The 20,821-nt window shown below is 38.9% G+C and overlaps 1 protein-coding gene across 1 annotated transcript in view; it reads right to left on the reverse strand.

Moving 5' to 3' along the window:
* Window positions 1-636: 636 nt before the first annotated feature.
* Window positions 637-20,821, reverse strand: part of LOC124794930 — a 101,989-nt gene continuing 81,804 nt past the window's right edge. Inside the window, exons 9-10 of the mRNA XM_047258638.1 lie at window positions 16,081-16,262; window positions 637-1,826 (exon numbers count right to left, since the gene is read on the reverse strand). Coding sequence (XP_047114594.1) covers window positions 1,631-1,826; window positions 16,081-16,262 — 378 coding nt within the window. The 3' untranslated portion in view covers window positions 637-1,630. The remainder of the gene's footprint in view (window positions 1,827-16,080; window positions 16,263-20,821) is intronic.

Here is a 20,821-nt window from a genome sequence, read left to right on the forward strand (position 1 = left end):
CGCGTTGCGCCACAGGCTGAAAGTGTTATGTTGTTGTGTATCTATGGTCCCAGTAACGGTGTTATCTAGTGGCAACCACCTCACGCAGATCACAACCACCAAGCTACAAATGTAGGAATTGACGCTCTCTAGTGGCCAGACACTTAACTTTTAGCACTGAAAAGGATATAAGATAGATATGTTTTTAAGTTGCTGCAGTATACTAGGACTTTGAAGTTTCTGTCAAAATAATAAGAGCAAGATAACTTCTGAATTTTATGTTAAAGGGTTAATAAATAATATTGAGCATTATTATGGTATATTTGCAGAAGAAGTGCAGTAAGATAGATAGATATAGAATCACTGTTTTGTTATCTTTCTACCTGCTCAGCCACTGCTTGAAAACTATGCAAACATGACTGGCTTTTGCTTAGTCCAATGACAATGTACCACAAAAATACTGTATTTCTGAATGCTTGACCACCTGGAGCTTACACTTTTATTGCTTCCTATTCAGGCCAAGCTCTGCATATAACAAATTTGAACAAATCGGTGATGACAAGTAAGTGCAGTCCTCACATTAATATTTTTCTTCATATTTCTGTGCATGCCCACTAAAGGGTTAAGTATATATTATGTAACTCAAAAATTAAAAAATCAAGTGACTGTCATTTTTAATGAGTCATTATCAGAAAACAGATTTACAGTAGTACAAGTACAGATAATGTTACAAGCCTCTTTACATACTATATGAAATTAGTGTTTTAAATACATGAAAATTATATTACATACTGACCATTTTAGCAACTATGAATTGTCAATCTTTGTTTGATTAACATTTACAATTGATAACCTAAGCTGAAAAGTAACTATCGTAAGTTAATTTGATACAGAAGTAAAGCAATGGTTACAACGCTTCACAAAACAGTTATTGAAGATGAATTTTTACAGGTAATGTTTTTGTATTTCCAAGTACTCCATAGTGTTCGGCCCATAAAACAATATTGACATTTGCATCCATATTAGAGATGTAGTCATTAAAAAATGGCAACAAAATTCTAACATAAAATTATTTCCACATTCACAATACACAACATTAGTAAAACTAAATTACTTCTATAAAACTGAAGTAACACTATTTACAACATTAATAATATTCCCATCTAAAGCAAGTAACAAAAACAAAGTACACACACATTCAGATTACAGTTAAGTTATCTCCATACATTCTGAGAACTGACTGAATTTGTTCTCTTAACACAAACAGCACAAAATTTTTCTGAATATATTATTCTCATTAGCTGACAATTTCCCCAAGCCCACTTTCAGTCCACCATTGGGTCATTCTGTGTGAAATCAACCAATAATGTAAAGTTGAACCGCTATTTAGTGTTTGATTTTTGTAATTTTATTCTATTCCTGTAAACAAAAAAATTATCAGTATCTGGGCTGTCAGGAATCAGGCCATCGGTTGATTTCACACGGTCTGATCCATTACAATAGCATTTAAGCATTTTCATACTTGTTAAATTATGGTTTTCATGCATCTGATGCAGACATAACACATGATAAAAATAAAAATTTAAATATTTCATTACAAACATAAAAAAGCATATTGGGAGTTGGTCAAACTGTAAATCAGTATAAAAACTTAGACTTTAGGTGTTAATGCAGTATTTGATACAAAAACAACTGAATCACGAACATCAGGCTGCAATGTGTTCAAAGATCCAACACAAACTACCGATGAGGATTTGTACGGGTTATTTGATTTTCTGGTGCTTCGTCGTACTGGAGTTGCCACATAATGCAAAGATTTTGGCTCCACACCAAGGTCAGCACTCAGCCTGCAATATAAATAACTTTGTAAACAAACAAGACATTAACATGCTTAACAAGATGACAAATGTGTCCCTACAAGATAGACAATAAAATTGAAAATGTTACTCTATAAAAATAGATGCAATGTAAAAATTTAATACCCACAAACGTAAATCATATTTCTTCACTTGCTGAGAGAAACAAATGTAATGAAGAGAACATGCTACCAGCGATGACACTGAAGTAATTTTCAACACTAGTACTTGACCAAGTCGGCATATGGTTAATGAACACTATGTTGTGCATGAACACACTAAGGTAAATCCTGAACATCTACACTGGATGTGATGGAGAGATGAAACGAACTTTGAGAGTTTGAAACCAAAACATGAAGCTCTACATCCAAATGATGCCTCTCAGCAGCAGCAGCAGCAGCAATGTATATTTCAATATGAAAATTCCACTACTACTTCACATACAAAATTATTTAATTTTTACTATTAGCCCTCTAACTACTAATCAAATTATAAGTTCATCAACAGAAGACAAGTATATCACCTTGTGTACTCTCTTCAAATGAAGAATGCGACACAAGTAGTTATTCCACAACAGAGGTGCAAATTATGTAAATATCTCCATTCTTTTGACAGCTCATACAATTTAAATCTCTATTGTTACAGTACACCATTTGTTAACATCAGAGGACCAAAATTGCAATAATAGTGAAACAAATTATAACGGTAGGTGACCATGTTGTCATTTCTAAAACTCTGTTAAGTTCAACACTGATTGTATGAATTATTCTGTAATGGTTTAAGAGGGTGGTATTATAGATCACAACAGTATGGTTACCAGTGATCTTTCGGGATATAAGCATATGGGTTTAGTTAAAAAAAAAATTATATATATATATATATATATATATATATATATATATATATGCCTTTCCTCACATGCAGTACTACTGTCAATGCATAACAACCAGCCACAAGTGCTGGCTTATTCACCAACAATCATTAACACTCAAGGAGTTCAAAAGATCCAGCATAGGTAAAATATTACTATAACTAAGGGCTCACTTTCAGAGGATGTCATGTTTCCAAATAGAGAAGGAATTAGCATATTTCATTAAAATATAAGAGGTATTAGAGATAAGCTTATAGATGTTGACTCTGAAATTATTGGTATGCCTGAGGACCACTTAAATAATTTGACAATTCAGATGCTTCCTTTACCACGATACAGATTAGCTGGCTGTTTTTCAAGGAGTTACTTGCGGGTGGAGGAGTGGCTATATACGTTAAAAAAACTAAACTTCTAATCGTTGTTGTTTATAGGTCCCCTAACTGACTTCAGACCATTTCTGCTCAAGCTAGAGTGGGTTCTTCATTCACATTGTAAGAAGTACCAGAAATTGGTTGTATGTGGTGACTTCAATATAAATTTTATATATAACACAACAAAAAGAATGTTGGTAGATCTCCTAAATTCATATGATCTGATACAGATTGTGTTTTTTGCAACTACAATGCAGGGGAACAGTAGCACAGCCTTAGACAATATTTTTATTCATTCTTCATTACTAGATGGGCATTCTGTTAGTAAAAGGGTGAATCGCCTTTTGACCATGATGCACATATTTTAACACTAAAAGGCTTTTGTATTCAAACAAATGTCACATATAATTACAAACTATGTAGGAAAGTTAATCCAACAGCAATAGAGAGTTTTTTTAAACCTTGCCAAGGAACAAGAGTGGCAGGATGTTTATAGTGCCATTAGCATAGATGATAAATACAATGCTTTCCTTAACACATTTCTCATGCTCTTTGAGAGTTTCTTTTCATTAGAATGTTCTAAATGGGGTACTAGCAGTAATAGGCAGCCCGGGCAGCTGACTAATGGGATAAGGATATCATGTAGAACAAAGTGGGAATTATATCAAACTGTTAGAAGTAGTCACAATCAAGCTACAGTAGCCTATTACAAGCAGTATTGTAAGATACTTTAAAATGTTATTAGGAAGGCAAAGAGAATGTGGCAAGTAAATAGAATAGCTAATTCACAGGATAAAATTAAAACCATATGACCACTTGGGAAGGAACTGTCCGGTCAGCAGCACAATGTCGACGATATAAAGTCAGTTCGTAGTAAAAATATTTATGTTACTGATAAATCAGATATATGTACGATATTTAACAATAATTTTCTGCGCATTGCTGTTGGAATCATATAACTTTCTTGGCAAATGCCTTTCTGAGATTGATGTCTGAAATACTCCTCTGTGATACAGACAAGGGGGATTGAGTCAACAATTAAATCACTGAAGGCTAAGGTTGGTTGGTTGGTTTTGGGGTTTGATGGGGGCTAAACATTGAGGTCATCAGCCCCCTGTTCCAAACAGACATACTTGTAAAAGGCCTATACAGTAAAAGCGTAACCTCTGCACCCAGAGAGAGGGAACACCAAGGGGTACAGAGCTAAAATGAACACCGCAATAACACGAAATAGAGGACACTTAAAAGGAGCACAGCAAATAGTTGACTAGAGTAAAACAGACTACAGTGGTTGATGGATCTGGTAAAAGGTCAACCACTCACCAACAAACAAAGAACCTCCAGCTGGAAAGTGTTGATAGAGGTACGAACACAACTTGTTACCATAAAAGACACTATTTTGGTATCCACGTCACAATTAAAAGTTGCTGGAGTGGGTGTAGCTTGAGGAATCACGTGAGATCACCCACACTAGAATAAGTGAAAACCCAGCTGTACGGATAAAACATAAAACTGAGTCAGCTATAGAGGCATCGTCACCTAGAATTAAAGGAAGTGCAGCTGCTAAATTAAAGGACTGCCACAAGGGGGCTAAAAGGGGGCAGTCCATCAGAAGATCGACCACTGTCAGCTCTGCATCACATCGACACTTGGGCGGATTCTTACGGCGAAGGAGATAGCTGTGGGTCAACCGCGTATGTCCAATTTGGAGACGGCAGAGAACAACTGAGACCCTATGCGTGCTCCTCAAGGATGAGTTCCAAACGGCCGTGGACGACTTTACCATGCGGAGCTTATTTGGCGTGTTCAAGACAGACCATTCAGATTTCCACATATCGCAGACCTTGCGATGTAGGGCTGACCGGAGGTCTCTTTCCACGAGACCAAGCTCCAGGGGTGGCGAAATGGTGGCCTGCTTGGCCAACCGATCGGCACATTCGTTTCCTGGAATACCGATGTGGCCCGGGGTCCACACAAACGTCGCTAATGACCACACTCGGTAGAGCAAAAACAGCATCTTGAATACCGCACACCAAAGGGTCCCGAGAAAAACACTGGTCGAGTGCTTGCAATTCACTCACGGAGTCGCTGCAGATGACAAATGACTCCCCAGGGCAGGAGGAAAGGTGAGTGAGTGCACGATAAAGAGCAGCCAGCTCCGCAGTGAAAACACTGCTGCCACAAGGCAGGGAATGCTGCTCAACGTAGTCGCCGTGGATGATAGCAAACCCAGTGCATCCATCGACCACAGAACCATTGGTGTAGACTACATCTGCATCGCGATACGAGGCAAGAAGAGCAATGAATTGTTGACGAAGACTGGTAGGTGGAATGGAGGACAGAGTCGCAGGACAAATCCAAGCAAAGCCGCAAGTGAGGGAGGGACCAAGGAGGGGTACAAGAAGAGGACTGGAAGGATGGAGGAAGGGGAAAGGACTCTAGTGACGAGAGAAGGGAACGAATGCGGACCACGACCGGGAGACCCGACCTAGGCTGCCATCGTGGGGAGGGGAGTGCAGAAGATGGAAAAAGGAGCCTGTGGTTTGGGTGGTGAGGTGAGGCATGGACATGGGCGATGTATGACACAAGCAACTGTTGTCGGCAGAATCTTAGGGGAGGGATTCCAGCTTCTACAAGAAGGCTAGTCACCGGACTAGTGCGGAGGGCACCTGTCGCCCGTCTGACGCCACAATGGAGAATCGGGTCGAGGATCTGCAACTTTGAAGGTGCTGCTGAGTCGTACACCACGCTCCTGTAGTCAAGACGGGACTGGACTAAGGCCTTATACAGCTGTAGGAGGGTTGTTCTTGCAGCCCCCCAAATGGTGTGGCTGAGGCAGCGAAGGATGTTGAGGTGTCGCCAGCACCGTTGTTTAAGCTCGCGAAGGTGAGGTGTCCAAGTGAGCTGAGCATCAAACAGCATGCCAAGAAAGCGATGTGTTTCCTCAATACGAAGGAGTTCATTGGCAAAGTAGAGCTCTGGATGGTGGTGGACCGTTCGACGACGACAGAAATGCATCACTTGGGTCTTAGAGGCTGAGAACTGAAAACCATGGTTGGATGCCCAAAAATGTGCCTTACGGATAGCTCCCTGCAGCCACCGTTCAGCAACACTGATGCTTGGGGAACTGTAATAAAGGCAAAAGTCATCGGCATATAGAGAGGAACAGACCGATGAGCCCACCGCAGCCTCAAGACCATTAATCGCCACCAAAAAGAGGAGAACACTGAGAACCGAGCCCTGTGGGACATGGTTCTCCTGAATATGAGCAGGGCTAAAATACGTGCCAACTCCAACCCGAAAGGAGCGATTGGAGAGAAAATTCCGTAGAAAAATCGGAAGTGGACCCCTTAAGCCCCATTCGTGCAGCGTAGCAAGGATATGATGGCGTCAGGTGGTATCGTACGCCTTCCAAAGATCAAAGAAAACAGCAACGATGTTCTCGCTGAGTAAAAGCTGTACGAATAGCCGACTCTAGCGAGACTAAATTGTCTATTGCTGAGCGGCCCTGACGGAAGCCCCCCCTGTTGCTGGGCCAGGAGGCCCCGAGCTTCGAGGATCCACATGAGCCGCCGACTCACCATCCGTTCCAGGAGTTTGCAGATAACGTTGGTAAGGCTGATAGGGCGATAGCTACCAATCACCAGCGGATCTGCACCAGGTTTCAGCATCGGGGTGGTAACGCTATCCTGCCAACGAGTTGTGAAAACACCCTCCGTCCAGATGTGGTTAAACAGGGCGAGTAATTCACCCTGATAGTGCACCGAGAGATGGCGAAGAAACTGGTTGTGAACTCTGTCTGGACCTGGAGAGGTATCGGGGCAAGCTGTAAGTGCACTTTGGAACTCCCATTCACTAAACGGGGCGTTGTATAGTTCCTAACAGTGCGTACGAAACGACGACTGCATATGCTCAGCCTGCTCTTTAATGGCGCGGAATTCTGCGCTGTAGCCTGCTGTCGCAGAACTACGAGCGAAGTACCCTGCCAGATGTTCAGCGATGGCGAGTGGGTCAGTACAAAGTGTACCCCGAGGAGAAAGGCAAGAGACAGACGCATGAGGGCGAAAGCCGAAAATGCGCCGAACCCGCGACCACACCTGAAATGGGGAGGTGCCAGAACCTATGGTGGCAACATATCTTTCCCAGCAGTCTGTTTGCTCCACCAGATTAACTGCCGAGCCCGGGGCCGCAGCCTTTTAAAGGCAACCAGATTCTCTAGGGAACGATGACGCCGGTGTCGTTGCAGGGCTCACCAGCGGTCCTGGATAGCTTCTGCAATCTCTGGTGTCTACCAAGGGACTGACTTACACCTTAGGGTACTTTAAGAACAGGGGACAGTTGCCTCGGCAGCAGAAACAATGGCCATAGTGACCTCGTCCACTGCCAAATCAATGTCGCCAGGAAACGGAGCAATGGCCATAGTAGCTGAGGTGTAGGCTGCCCAATCAGCTCCACGAATAGACCATTGTGGCAGCTGGTCAGGAGGTTGGGATTGAAGAAGAGAAACCAGGATAGGAAAGTGGTTGCTACCACAGAGATGGTCGTGGACCCTCCAACTGAGGTATGGAAGAAGACCTGGGCTACTAAGAGAGAGGTCAATGGCCGAGTATGTGCCATGAGTCAAGCTAAAATATGTGGGAGCACCAGTGTTAAGGAGGCAAATGTCCTGCTGTGCCAAGAGAGCCTCAACGTGCCTACCCTGGCCCGAGATCTGGGCCCCACCCCATAAAGGATGGTGGGCATTTAAGTCCCTCAAAAGGAGGAATGGCGGGGGGAGCTGGGCGAACAAGGCAGCTAAGTCAGCAAGAGGGGCAACCACATCCGGGGGAAGGTAGAGGGAACAGATGGTAAGCTCCATTCCTGGCCGGATACTAACAGCCACAGCCTCGAGAGCTGTGTGAAGTGGCACTGGGGCATTAGGAACAGTGGCAAGAACATAAACGCAGACACCGCCAGACACCCTGTCGTATTCTACACTGTTCTTATAGTAAGCCCAGTAGCCACAGAGGGAGGGGGTCCACCGAACAGGAAACCACGTTTCCTGTAGGGCCAGACAAGTCACAGGGAAGCGGTACAAAAGCTGTTTTAACTCAGCAAGGTTGTGGAAAAAACCACAGCAATTCCATTGAAGGATAATGGTATCCGACTGTGAAGACATGAAAGAACCTGGAGGGGATAGGTCACACCTTAGAAGCGTTCGCCGCCACCGATTGCGAAGTAGCCTGATCAACTTCCATAGGGGCTGCGGGTCAACCAACATCTAGCTCCTGAGTGGACGCTAGATGGAAGCCTAAGGACTCATGGTTATGATGGAGTGCCTAGCAGAATATTAAAGTACTGTGCTGCACATGTTAGCCCTGTACTTAGCCATATTTGTAATTTTTCCTTTAGGAGTGGTCAGTTTCCTGAATGATTAAAATACTCAGTAGTAAATTCGTTTTTTTAAAAAGGGAGAAAGGAATAATGTAGGTAATTTTAGACCTATTTCTATGCCATCAGTGTTTGCAAAAGTTCTGAAAAGGCTGTATACATAAGGATAATTGATCATCTTGTATCACATGATTTGCTATCAAATGTACAGTTTGGCTTTAGAAGTCTTTTAACAACTGCAAATATTCTCTTTTCTCTGTGAGGTACTGGATGGGTTCAACAAAAGGTTTCAAACACTAGGCATATTTTTTGATTTAACTAAGGTGTTTGTTTGTGTTGATCATAAACTATTGCTCCACAAGTTGGACCATTACGTAACATGGGGAGTAGCCCAGAACTTGTTCACCTCTTACTTTAGCAACAGACAGCAAAAGGTCATTATTCACAATGTTGAGAATGGCTGTGATGTGAGGTCTGAGTGGGGTACACTCAAGTGAGGGATGCCCCAAGGGTCAGTGTTGGGGCCACTCCTGTTCCTTATTTATATAAATGATATGCTCTCTAGAATTACAAGTAACTCTAAAATGTTTCTCTTTGCTGATGACACTAGCTTGGTCATAAAGGATGTTGTGCAACATTGGCTTGGATTCAAATAGTGCAGTTCATGACCCAAGTTCATGGCTTGTAGAAAATAAATGCTAAATCACAGTAAGACTCAGTTTCTACAGTTTCTAATACACAATTCAACAAAACCTGACATTTTAATTTCACATAATGGGCATATGATTAGTAGATCTGAACAGTTCAAATTTCTAGGCTTTCAGATAGATAGTAAACTGTCGTGGAAAGCCCACGTTCAGGATCTTGTTCAAAGACTTAACACTGTCATTTTTACTATTCGAACAGTATCTGAAGTGAGTGATCGTTCGACACAAAAATTAGTCTACTTTGCTTATTTTCTTTTGCTTATGTCATATGGTATTATATTTTGGGGTAACTCTTCCGATTCTAAAAGGATATTGTTGGTCTCAGATAAACAGATGGTTTGGGCAATAATTAGTGGAACTTCACAAACCTCTTGTTGACCCCTGTTCACAAATCTGGGTATTTTGACATTGACCTCTCACTCTAATTCAAAAATCTTAGCAGTAATCCACGCGCTTTCAAATCCAAACCGAAGAGTTTCCTCATTGGTCACTCCCCCAATTCTGTCGAGGACTTCCTTGAAAAATTAAGCTGATTCTTCTTGTATTGTTGACTGTGTTAACGTAAACTTATGGATTGACTTTTTTCGAGTTCACGAACATTTTATTTTTATCTGTTATTACTTTTATGTTGTAATTTCACATACTGACTCATTCCATGACCTTGGAGATTTGCTCCTCAATTTGGTCCCACGGAACTTGATGTGTAAATAAAAAAATAAAATAAAAAACAACATATCAGCACTTTTCAAGGACTGCCAATGTCAACACTTAGGAGTGTTAAGAGGAGAACCCCTCAGGCCAGACCTGCAAGCAGAATTGACTCATTTCCATTGTCAACACTGAGTGTACTAATGTCTCAGGTTGGAAGCACTCCACAACATTATGGCTATGGAAATCAGAACATGTAATGACAGGAGTAACAGATAAACTAATCTTATTTCAGTTTCAGAGAGCACAACTAGTGCCATACTTCAAAATTTTAATACTGAAGCAGGCAAGAGCAGGACAGCATTCACCAACAAAATGCTGAGCAATCAACATTGATAAGACATAGCAACAAGAAACTGTAAGATCACAAAATCTGAAGCTAGACAGTGAGACGAGCATTCATCACTACAAAGGAGTCTTGTGACCTTAATGAAATGAGAATTCTGTGCAACAAAAATAGTTACAAATTTTCAATTAGGATGTTTAAGTAACACTTCATTTGTATAAATAAATGGACCGAAAACCAAATCATCTTAAAGATGAATGATACAAAGTAAGAAGCACACTTAACAGCCTCTTAAAGGGTAGGAATTATAGGATGAAATAACCAAATGAAAACCATCTGGAGGGAGCCTCCCTCACCCAAAACTATGGACCTTGCAGCAGTGGGGTGGCTTACATGCATGAATGATACAGCCAGCTGAGCTGTAAGTGGAACCACTTCAGACGAGTGTCTGGACAGACCAAACTAACATAGTTCCTGAAGCCTCTTCAGTAGTTGTGGGGGCAAAACTCTGAATGATTGACAATATGGCTGTGAATATCAGCAAACTAAGGCAGTTACTTTTCCCAAATGACATGCAGCTCTATTGTATGGTTGAATGATGATGGCATCCATTTCAGTAAAATATTCCAGAGGTAAAATGAGTTCCTCCTTCAGATTGCTTGACAGGGACTACCCAGGAGGATGTCATCAGATTAAACACATCTGGTGCTCTAGAGGCTGGAGCATGGAATGTCTGCTCTCTTAATCAAAGACTGCTGGTTAGGTGAATACAGTGTAACATAAAATCAACGAGGGGGAACTCAGGAGTACGATTAATGAGTAATAAAATAGGAATGCAAGTCAAGCTTTCTTAATATTTTAGTAAATGCATTACTGTAGCCAAGACAGACACAGAAGCAGATTCATCACAGCAATACAAATAAATATACCTACTATCTCGAAAGATGGAGATTGCAAGAATGTATGGGGAGGTAAAAGAAATTCAGATAGTTATGGTAGAAAATAATTAAATTTATATCACTTCAACAGTAGAAAGAAGGAAGAATGAGAGAACATTAACTAGAGGGGGGGGGGGGGGCGCATGTGGTAGAATTTTGCACAGAGCAAAATGTAATCATTGCTTACATCTAGTTTAAGAACAATTACAGATGGTTGTATAGGCAAAAGAGAGCTAGAGACACAAGAAGATTTTGGACAGATTACGTAATGGTAAGGCAGATTTCCAAACCAGATTTTAAACATTTGCAGTGACAGATCTTTATTCTGACGTGATTAATTGGTTATGAACTGCAGATTTAAAACTATGAAATTGTAGAAGAGTAGGAAATTAAGGAGATGGGACATGGACTTGTCTAAGGAACCAATGGTTGTCGAGAGTTTCAAATGGAGAATTAGGCAATGATTGACAATCTGAGGAAAAGAATACAACAGAGAAAGATGGTTATCTTTGACAGATGAAAGTAAACACAGCAGAGGATTAAACAGGTGAAATAAGATCTAGCAGGAGTCCTTTGATAACACGATATAGTGAAAGTTGAAAATTTAAAAATGAAGCAGGCAGCAGGGAAAATATCTGAAGGTGAGATTGATGGGAAATGCAAAGCGATAAAGCAGAAATGGCTAGAGGAGACATGCATGTCTATGAGAAAGATAGTGGCTACCTACGGCAAAATTAGATATCTTTGGAAATAAGACAAGCAGCTGTATGAATAATAAGAGCTCAGATGGCAAGCAAGTAGTCAGCAAAGAAGGGCACACTAAAGATTGAAATTATGCATAAAAGGACTGTATAAGAGAAATGAACTTTAAGACTATTATAGAAATGAAAGAGGAAATGAATGAAAATGAGTTGGAAGATATGAGGTGCACTCAAAGTTATAACTCTCATCCTGGGAAAAGAAGGTAAGTTACATAGTCAATTTTTCTTTATTTGCAGTTATATGTCTGTACCACTTACTATAACACGCCATTGGAGGAGTCAAAAGGAAATGGCACAGGCCATCTCCATTCTATCAACCAGCTGCACCATTCTGCTTTCAAATGGTAGTAGTTAACAGCATGTCCTACTTTAAGACCTATCACAAGAAGTTCTAGGGTGGACACCATATATTAGTCTTATTTCACAATAGTATGCTACAAACACTTTCTTCCTCAGTTATGAGTTGCTTCACAACGTTTCCAGAAGACATTAATGCATGAAAATGGGAGAAAGTCACATTTGTCACATTTATGATATTTTTATCTCCAGTTGTGCTTTTTCCATAATCCAGAAGTTGACAGCTTAGACATTAAATCTAACGACTCCCAAATGAGGTTCCTGTCAATATAAACATCTAAGAATTTAGGATATTTGTTCATTGATTTACCCTTATGCAATACTGAATTGCATGTATTATGTTTATCTAAAGTCAGCAGCAGTCCATTTGCAGAGAATGTGTTATTATCAAAAAATTTTATTTGTATATTCAAGTATTGAAGTTTCTCCATTACACTTTATTATACTACTTGCATTGTCAGTAAGGAATTATTTCTGCTTCTTGGATACATAATAGCTATTATTTATCAAAATCAAGAATGGATCCAATAATGATCCCTTTGGTACACCAGTAGCGATTACTCCCCATTCAAATGAAGATTTGTTGTGTACACCCCCTTTTCTTACTCGCACACTGTCCAATCTTTTAGTCAGTCAGAATGAACACCAATACCAGCAAAAGTTAACACCATAATATCTGAGCTTATCTAGGAGAACAATCATTCAAAACAACGGAAACTTCACGTAGGAATACCAACAATGTAGGAAAAGATAGATTGCTACTTAAGTCGCAGACAGGCACAATTAAAAGACACTTATACAAAGCTTTCGGTCACAGCCTTCATCGGTAAAACAAAGCAGGGGGGGGGGAGGGGGAGGGAGGGAGAGGATTCATATTTCATATATGCAAGCAAGCACCTCTTATGCACAAATGACCGCCAGCTCCGGCAGCTCAAGCCCAAATGCCAATTCGGACATGAGCTGCCAGAGTTGGCAGTCGTGTGCATGAGGTATGCATACGAAGTGTGTGTCTGTATCTCTTTACTGATGAAGGATGTGGCTGAAAGCTTTGTGCAAGTGTGCCTATCTGTGACTTAACATGTCTTCTTTATGGCAAGAATAATAAGCACAATAAAATACTTTGACAAACCGCAGAAAATACCAATTACCAGTATTTTGTCATTTACGTTCTGTATAATCTGATTCCTGAATTCAAGATAATAGCACGTTCTGTGAAGAGACTTTTGAAATCTGAATTGAGGCTGACCAAGTACCTTGTTTTGAAATAGGCAAATCACTGTTCTTGTGTGCATAATACTTCCACAGTACCTTCAAAACTCATTGGTGCAGATGGGCATATGAATGGAAATGGTCATAAAATTTATTTCAAAATCTCAATTTTAAACATACTTCTGAGTACAGTCCCACCCATATTAACTAGTTTCAACGCAATTATGAACATCTTATGGATCCATGGCAGCAGTCTGTTGCTCTCATTGGAGAAGGCATTTGGTGACACAAATCTAGTTTCTAAATTATTTTTTGTTGAGGGGTTTGTAAAATTCACTTCCATTGCTGGATTCTCACAATATGGTGGAGCACTGGTCCATGGGCAATCAAAAATCAGACAAGAACCAATACACCTCACACACTACGAGTTGCCACAAAATAGAGCAACAGCAGCTGGCAAAGCAGAGGCTGGTTACTGGGTACGTAGGCACTGAATGCTCTCATAGGGCATTGCATTAATCAGATTCAAACCTGCACATTATCCTGATCCACATATTTGGCACCCATAATCCAGCCAGGACAACATGAAACCTTTCTACAAACTGGAGCAGGTGCACTCACTGTTCTCCAGGGCTTGTGGCGAAGGCACTTCAGCAGGTCATATACTTAAATATTTAAGTGTGATAATCATAGTGGCAACTCATTTCCAATAGCAGCTCATTAAACACATGGCAATTCAGAATGAATAAGGCCTTGGCTGTAACTGTGTGCGCCAATACATCAACAAGAATCACAGGCAATGTAAAAGAAAGTTCAAAACTTTTACTGTGGCACAAATGTACAAATTATGCAAGAGCAATATAGGAAGCCATCGAGTAAGAAACATCCCCTGCACTCGTCTTTAAAGCGATGAGCAAGCTTCCACTTAAGTGGCAAGGTTAACCAGCACAACATTCAAATGTGTGTTACAGGAAATACTGATGTAGTTTACTCATAACATCAGTGTAACTCAAGGATAGTTTCTGCATTCTGTACAACGTCAGCACAAAAACTATAAAGTTCATTTACTCCTTTGAACTAGGAGTTTCAACAAGCATTTACCTGGACATGCTTGAATAAGATTTTCCTCCTAGTATCTGCCGCTGCAGCAGCAGTATCACTGGGTAATTTAAAAACTATTTTAAAAGAACTAATTAAAGGAATGTAATGTTGAAATATCAGTGGTGTTTTACTGAATCACCCTATTGCTTTCCCATAAATTACTCCAACACTGTATATGCCAGGAAAACAAAGTTCACAAAAACACAAATACAACCATCTGAAGATACAAGGGCAATCAAATGAAAACGAGACAGATGGAAGAATGTACATGAACCATTTATTATTTCAAAAGTAATTGCCAAACCTGTTAATACATTTATCCCACTGTCAGAAGACAGTCAATGCTTTAATGAAAAAATGTTTGTGGTTGCCTGTGGGAGCAAGATTGTACAAAGTTGGCACTTCTTTATACATAACAACTTGACTGCCACAAATGTCTTTCTTCACAGCTCCAAACATATGGAAAGTGTGGGAAGAAATCATAACTGTATGGTAGATGAGTAACTGCTTTCCAGCGTAACTTCTGCAGCTTGGCAACACATGTCGCCCCCACTAATCCCCCCCCCCCTCCCGCCCTGCTGGAAAGCCCTTTTATGTCCTCCATAAGGTCCCAATCTCCTCCATCCCCACATGATTTCCATATTTTTTGAGCCCTGAAGAAAGACATTTGTGGCCTTTAATTTGCTTTGGATGAGAGGTGCACATCTGGATTCAATCATCGTTCCAAAGGCAACCACAAACATTTTTCAGTGAATGCAATGACTGACTTGTCCTGCAGTAGGATAATTGTATTAACAGTTATGACAATTACTCTTGAAATAAACAGTTTACTCACTTTTTTTCTATCAGTCTGTTTTATTTGACTGCCCCTTTCATATAAATTCACTTTAGATAGACTATGGCACAAACAAATTTGAAAAATTATAGTGTCTTCTGCAAACTATAAATTATGAAAAAATATATTCCGACACTCTGAATTTTTTAAAATGTCATTTCACGCTGTAGTATTACACTTCAAAAGAAATAGTTGGAATCAAACCCAACTGAAATGTTCTAGTTTGTAGCACTATGCAGAATTTTAAACAGCAGGGAGTGCAAGGAACTAAAATATTTTTATAAATTATATATATTAGTGTTGTTGTGTACTGGAATTCATGTACATTAATTTCTCAGAATCTAAAGCTAATAACACTGTTTTAATCAATTTATGTGCACAATATTAACTTGATAAGATTTATTCTGCAATATAACTCTGTTCCATGTGTCATATGGTTCACCCCACCTAGCACAAACCTTAACCCACCTTTCTTTCTAATGCCAGATCCTAATGAGGATTTGTCGCTAGTCTTATCCTATCTGTCATTATACAATATAATCAGTAAGTTTTCCCTAAAGTCTTAATCACAATGATAATTTTCTTTCAGTGGTTCCTGTATGATTCTAATCATGCAAATTTGCTACTTTTTTTGTATGCTCACACTAATCAGGAAGAAGATTAAACTGACAGTGTAGTTGTCAGCACTCGTCACACTAGAAGCAAAGAACTATTATTGTATATATACTTACTGCTTTACAGCTTTCTGCTGAAGTGCAAATTTTATTATTGAAGATTTAAAAACTTGGCGTGGATCAACACTGCGCCGGGGAGTCTTTTGTTTCTTTTTGTCAACTTCCTCATCCTCTGATTGTAATTTCAAAGAGGTGAATTTTTCCCACAGAAGGTCCAATGATTTGTCAATAACTTCAGCCTGGTAAATGAAAAAAATTAATCATCACTATTATAACAAAAACAGAAAATTAAGGTTCATCTCCAAGGGGAAATGTGAGCAGTTGGGGAATAAAGGAGGGGGGGGGGGGGGGGGGGGAAGACATGAACAGACTAACCAAACAATAGGTGGGCATACATACAACAAAAATGTTTAAATAATAAAGGTTTGAATTGCTAATGACTTACAACTAAAGTGAATTTCTGGTTTTCACAGACACCCTAAAAGACAGATCCATACACATGCCCTTCCCAGTGAAGTTGGTTGCCAGAATGAATCCACAATGCCAAACTGAAAATTCATTAAGCCATGTATGGAATGTATCTTTGAAACTATGATGAGTGTTACCAACAGAAATGATGTGAGTGAAGAGCATACACAAAAATTGCAAGTGACAAAATGAATGAAGTTTGAAGAGAGGATTGAGAATCAAAGGAAGCAAAGTTTGCAGACAGCAGTATTGACTTTAGATAGATTATACCAAAACCAAACATGTTACTGAAGCTGAAAACAGACAGTGAGATGGAGCTATACTTTATACTGTTTAGTGACTGAAGGAAAAAAAAGAAAAATCAAATAACTTGTGGCACACACAGTATTTGTTATTGCAGAAGACTATCATGTACAACAAATTGCTCAAAGCATTTTCATAAATGGAACATTTAACACTGATCACACTAATATAGGATCTTAGATACTGTATTGACTTCATTGCTGTTCCCCACATTTTCCACCACCATTACACACTGTCAGATACACAACTTTGTCATCAATGTGTCACTTGTTTTCTTTTAACAGAAGTGTGCAGCATTCAAAGTAGACAAATTTTCTTGTTCATGTTGCATTTGCATCCAATTCTAAAAAACAATACACCTCAGTTTCAAAATTATTTCTTGAGGAAATTTGTCACTGAACAAACAATACAGCAGAACCAATTTGATATAATTTTGGTCATTTGACATCCCTGAAACACATATCACATTGATAGCACAGTTATCGCCTATTGCAGTTTCACTACAAACCAAAATTTATCTGTAACTTACCCACAGCTTATAACGCATTAGGAAAGGGTCTAAATTTATAAAATGAAGAGATCAATACCAAACAGATTTTATCATATTATACAGTTTTACATTATTAGTTTTATAGATGAATTATTACACAATACATTTGGCTAGTGCAGAAAGAACATTACCTTAACCTGACAGCAATTAACCCATTAAGTACCAGTGTCCTATTTTGAGGACAGAGCACATATTTATTTATAACTACACAATAAATTATTAATTTGCAACTATTACTGTTCTACGTCATTTGTTGATGCTTTTTATAATAAATGTATGCTTACAGGGAATTAAAAGAAATAAATCCTACCATTAATTTGAGTATTGAATACTAAGGTACACTTTTCGTTATTGCAGGTATTTACTTTATCGACAATTTAGTAATATTTGAAATATGTGGCAAAGATCTTTTTGTGATTATTTATAGTCAACAATGTGTCTTTTAAACTACTTGCATTGTTAGCTCAATTGGAGTTATATTCATTGTTTTCCATTGTTATAAAATTTAGTGTACTCGAAATAGGACACTGGGACTTGGTGTTATCATTTTAGTTATTTGTATTGCTGCACGTTCGAATATGAAACTCTGCTACTGCTGATGTATTTTCATTTTAGAACGTGGTAATATTACCAGATTTTGTTGCTGAGGTAACGACCCCTCTTTTGGATATGAAGTTACTTTGAAATGTACAGCGTATTATGTAAGTATATTTATAAGTATGTTACCCATTAATAAATAATACAGTTGAAAATGATAAATGAATCTTTTCAATAATTTGGAATATTTGAGGAAAATTTGTCAATTGACGAAATGATTGTCAAATACTATGGATGAAGTGGGCTGAAACAGTTTATCCGAGGCAAGCCTATTAGATCTGGCTATAAGTTGTGGTCTCTTTGTGGAGCAAGTGACTACTGTTTCAAATTTGATTTATACTGTGGAGAGGATCCAGAAGATACTGCAAGGGATGACCTACTATTGGGATCAAGAGTAGTCCTAAACATGCTGGACTGCATTGAAACACTCGAGAATCATTGTGTGTACTCTGACAATTTCTTCACTAGTAGAGATCTTCTGATTCATCTGAGAAATTTGCGTTTTCGAGCGACTGGGACTGTCAGAGAGAATCGAGCTGGTGACTGTCCACTACTGAGCAGCAACGAACTGAAAAAGACAGTTCGAGGAAACTACGACTACCAGTTCGACAGGAATGGTGAAGCCTTATTTGTTCGATGACCACGACAACAGATGTGTTACAATTGGTGCAAATTTTGACAAAGTTGGACCTCTGGGAGCAGCTACGCAGTACCGTAGACAAGCAAGTAAGAAGACAAGTGCAACAACCTGCCATTTTGAAGTCGTATAACACGTACATGGGAGGTGTTGACCACGACTGGTTAGTTGGAAAATATGTGATGGTAATTAGAGGGAAAAAATGGTACTGGGTCCTATTTACACGTATGCTGGAAATGGCCCTCATAAATGCCTGTCTCTTCTACAGACTAATACATGGGAAAAATGCACTGGATTTACTGGATTTCAGACGTGCTGTTGCGTACCTGAAATTGGACACTGGAAGGTCGAATATTGGACGTCCAATGGAATACCCATCAAGTAAGTTGAGAGTGATACCAGACATCAGGTTTGATGGAATTGGTTATATGAATGACAAAAGAAGCATGCAAAGAAGATGTGTAAGAGCTAAATGCAACGGGAAACCAAAAACATATTGTGTTAAATGCCACGTAATACTGTGTGTTAAGTGTTTTGTATCATTTCACAAGAAATAAATAGTTAAGACTTGAATACAGTTTAGCATGCTATACGATAGTGTTAGATCCCAGCGTCCTATTTTGAGGACTGCCATTATATAAGCAGGTATAAATATTCTTTGGCTATTTTAGTAATTATTATGGTTCATACACTATGTACATTATAATTAAGGAATAAAAAATTCAACTTTTAGGAAAAATTAATTTGGGACTTGATGGGTTAATGTGAGCTATCATTTTAGTTACAATTTTGTGCAAGAAATACTATGTTTATGTATTATGCGAAGAGTGTCATTTTATTTCATTTGAGAAAAACAATAAAAGGGAGAAACAGTTCATGATTATTTTAACTACTGTTGGTTTCTCTTTTATACTTTCAACTAAGTACAGAGTGACAAGTACACAACACAAAATAGTGAAAAGTTTTTGTTTGGAAGGTTAGGAAACAAGAATTTATTATTAATTGCTTTATGTTAACATTCCTGAATGGACTAATGTGAAGAAATTCACTGGAAATATAAAAGGTGATCAAGAAGTTTCCATTCCAAGGCAGTACAGTCCAGAATCAATATGCCAATGAAGCAAAATCACCACGATTATTGAGACAACTATCCAATCAGTGCTCCGCATTTAAGATCCCATTTGGTAAAAAAATTATGTCCTGATATGTGAAGAACTACCTGCTGCACATCCTCATCTGACAGGAATTGTCAACATTTCAAGGCCTTGTTTAAGGTACTGAAGGGGTAATAATTGCTTGGGGAAGGATCAGAACTATAGGACAGGTGATCAAGTGTCTCCCACTTGAGTGGGCTTAATTTCTGCATTAGGACATTTGCAATATGGGGACATGCATTATAATTAAGTACAGAACTTAGCACACCATTCCAAAACAGTGTTTTTCAACTGACATGCTGCTACATACACATTCTTCGTCCTCCGATGAATGTCTACCGGTGTTTTTCATTCAGCAGCATGTTAGTCCTGTTTGGACACATTTGGTAACATCACCACCATAGTTCACGTTTCTGCATTTACTGCATGCATGTTGGAAAGACAAACATGGAACTAATCCCTTGCCTGCATGTCAGTGCTTATACAACCACTTCAGAGTCATACTTTATTGCGTACATACTGCAGCATTGCCCTCAAATGGAAACTTTTTGTTCGCCTCTTATCATCAATTAAACCAGTATTCTTGAAAATATTAACAAATAAAATCAACCTTTTCTAGAATATTCTATCACAAAAGAGAATTTAAATTAAATGATAAATACCACACTTTTGTTGCATTTAAATTTCAATTTCACTATTTACCCAATCATTTTAATTCATTTTTATTTTGAAATTTGTCAATCATTTCAGAAAGTAGTAGTACTCAAAAGTTTGCATTCCAAAACAGTCTATATAAAGGATGAAAGCTCACCAGTTGCCTTGTTATGTAGTTTCACTGCATATAAAAAGTACAACATTTGTTCCATCAAGATTTTTGTACTGTTAGTTGTTGAAAATTTATTTTCTCTGAAGCCTTTTTTTACAAAATGTGAGTACAAGAAAAAATGGACTGATTAGCAATTAGCATTTTGTTTAGTGTGTTTACCTAACTTGGAAAGCCTGAACCACAAGAATAATAGCAACTGCAAATGAATTTTGAGCCACAAACCCTGAAGAGAAAGCATTAGAATTCAATCCTGTTGATACTCT

Source organism: Schistocerca piceifrons, chromosome 4 (assembly GCF_021461385.2).
Source record: "Schistocerca piceifrons isolate TAMUIC-IGC-003096 chromosome 4, iqSchPice1.1, whole genome shotgun sequence".
NCBI lineage: Eukaryota > Metazoa > Arthropoda > Insecta > Orthoptera > Acrididae > Schistocerca > Schistocerca piceifrons.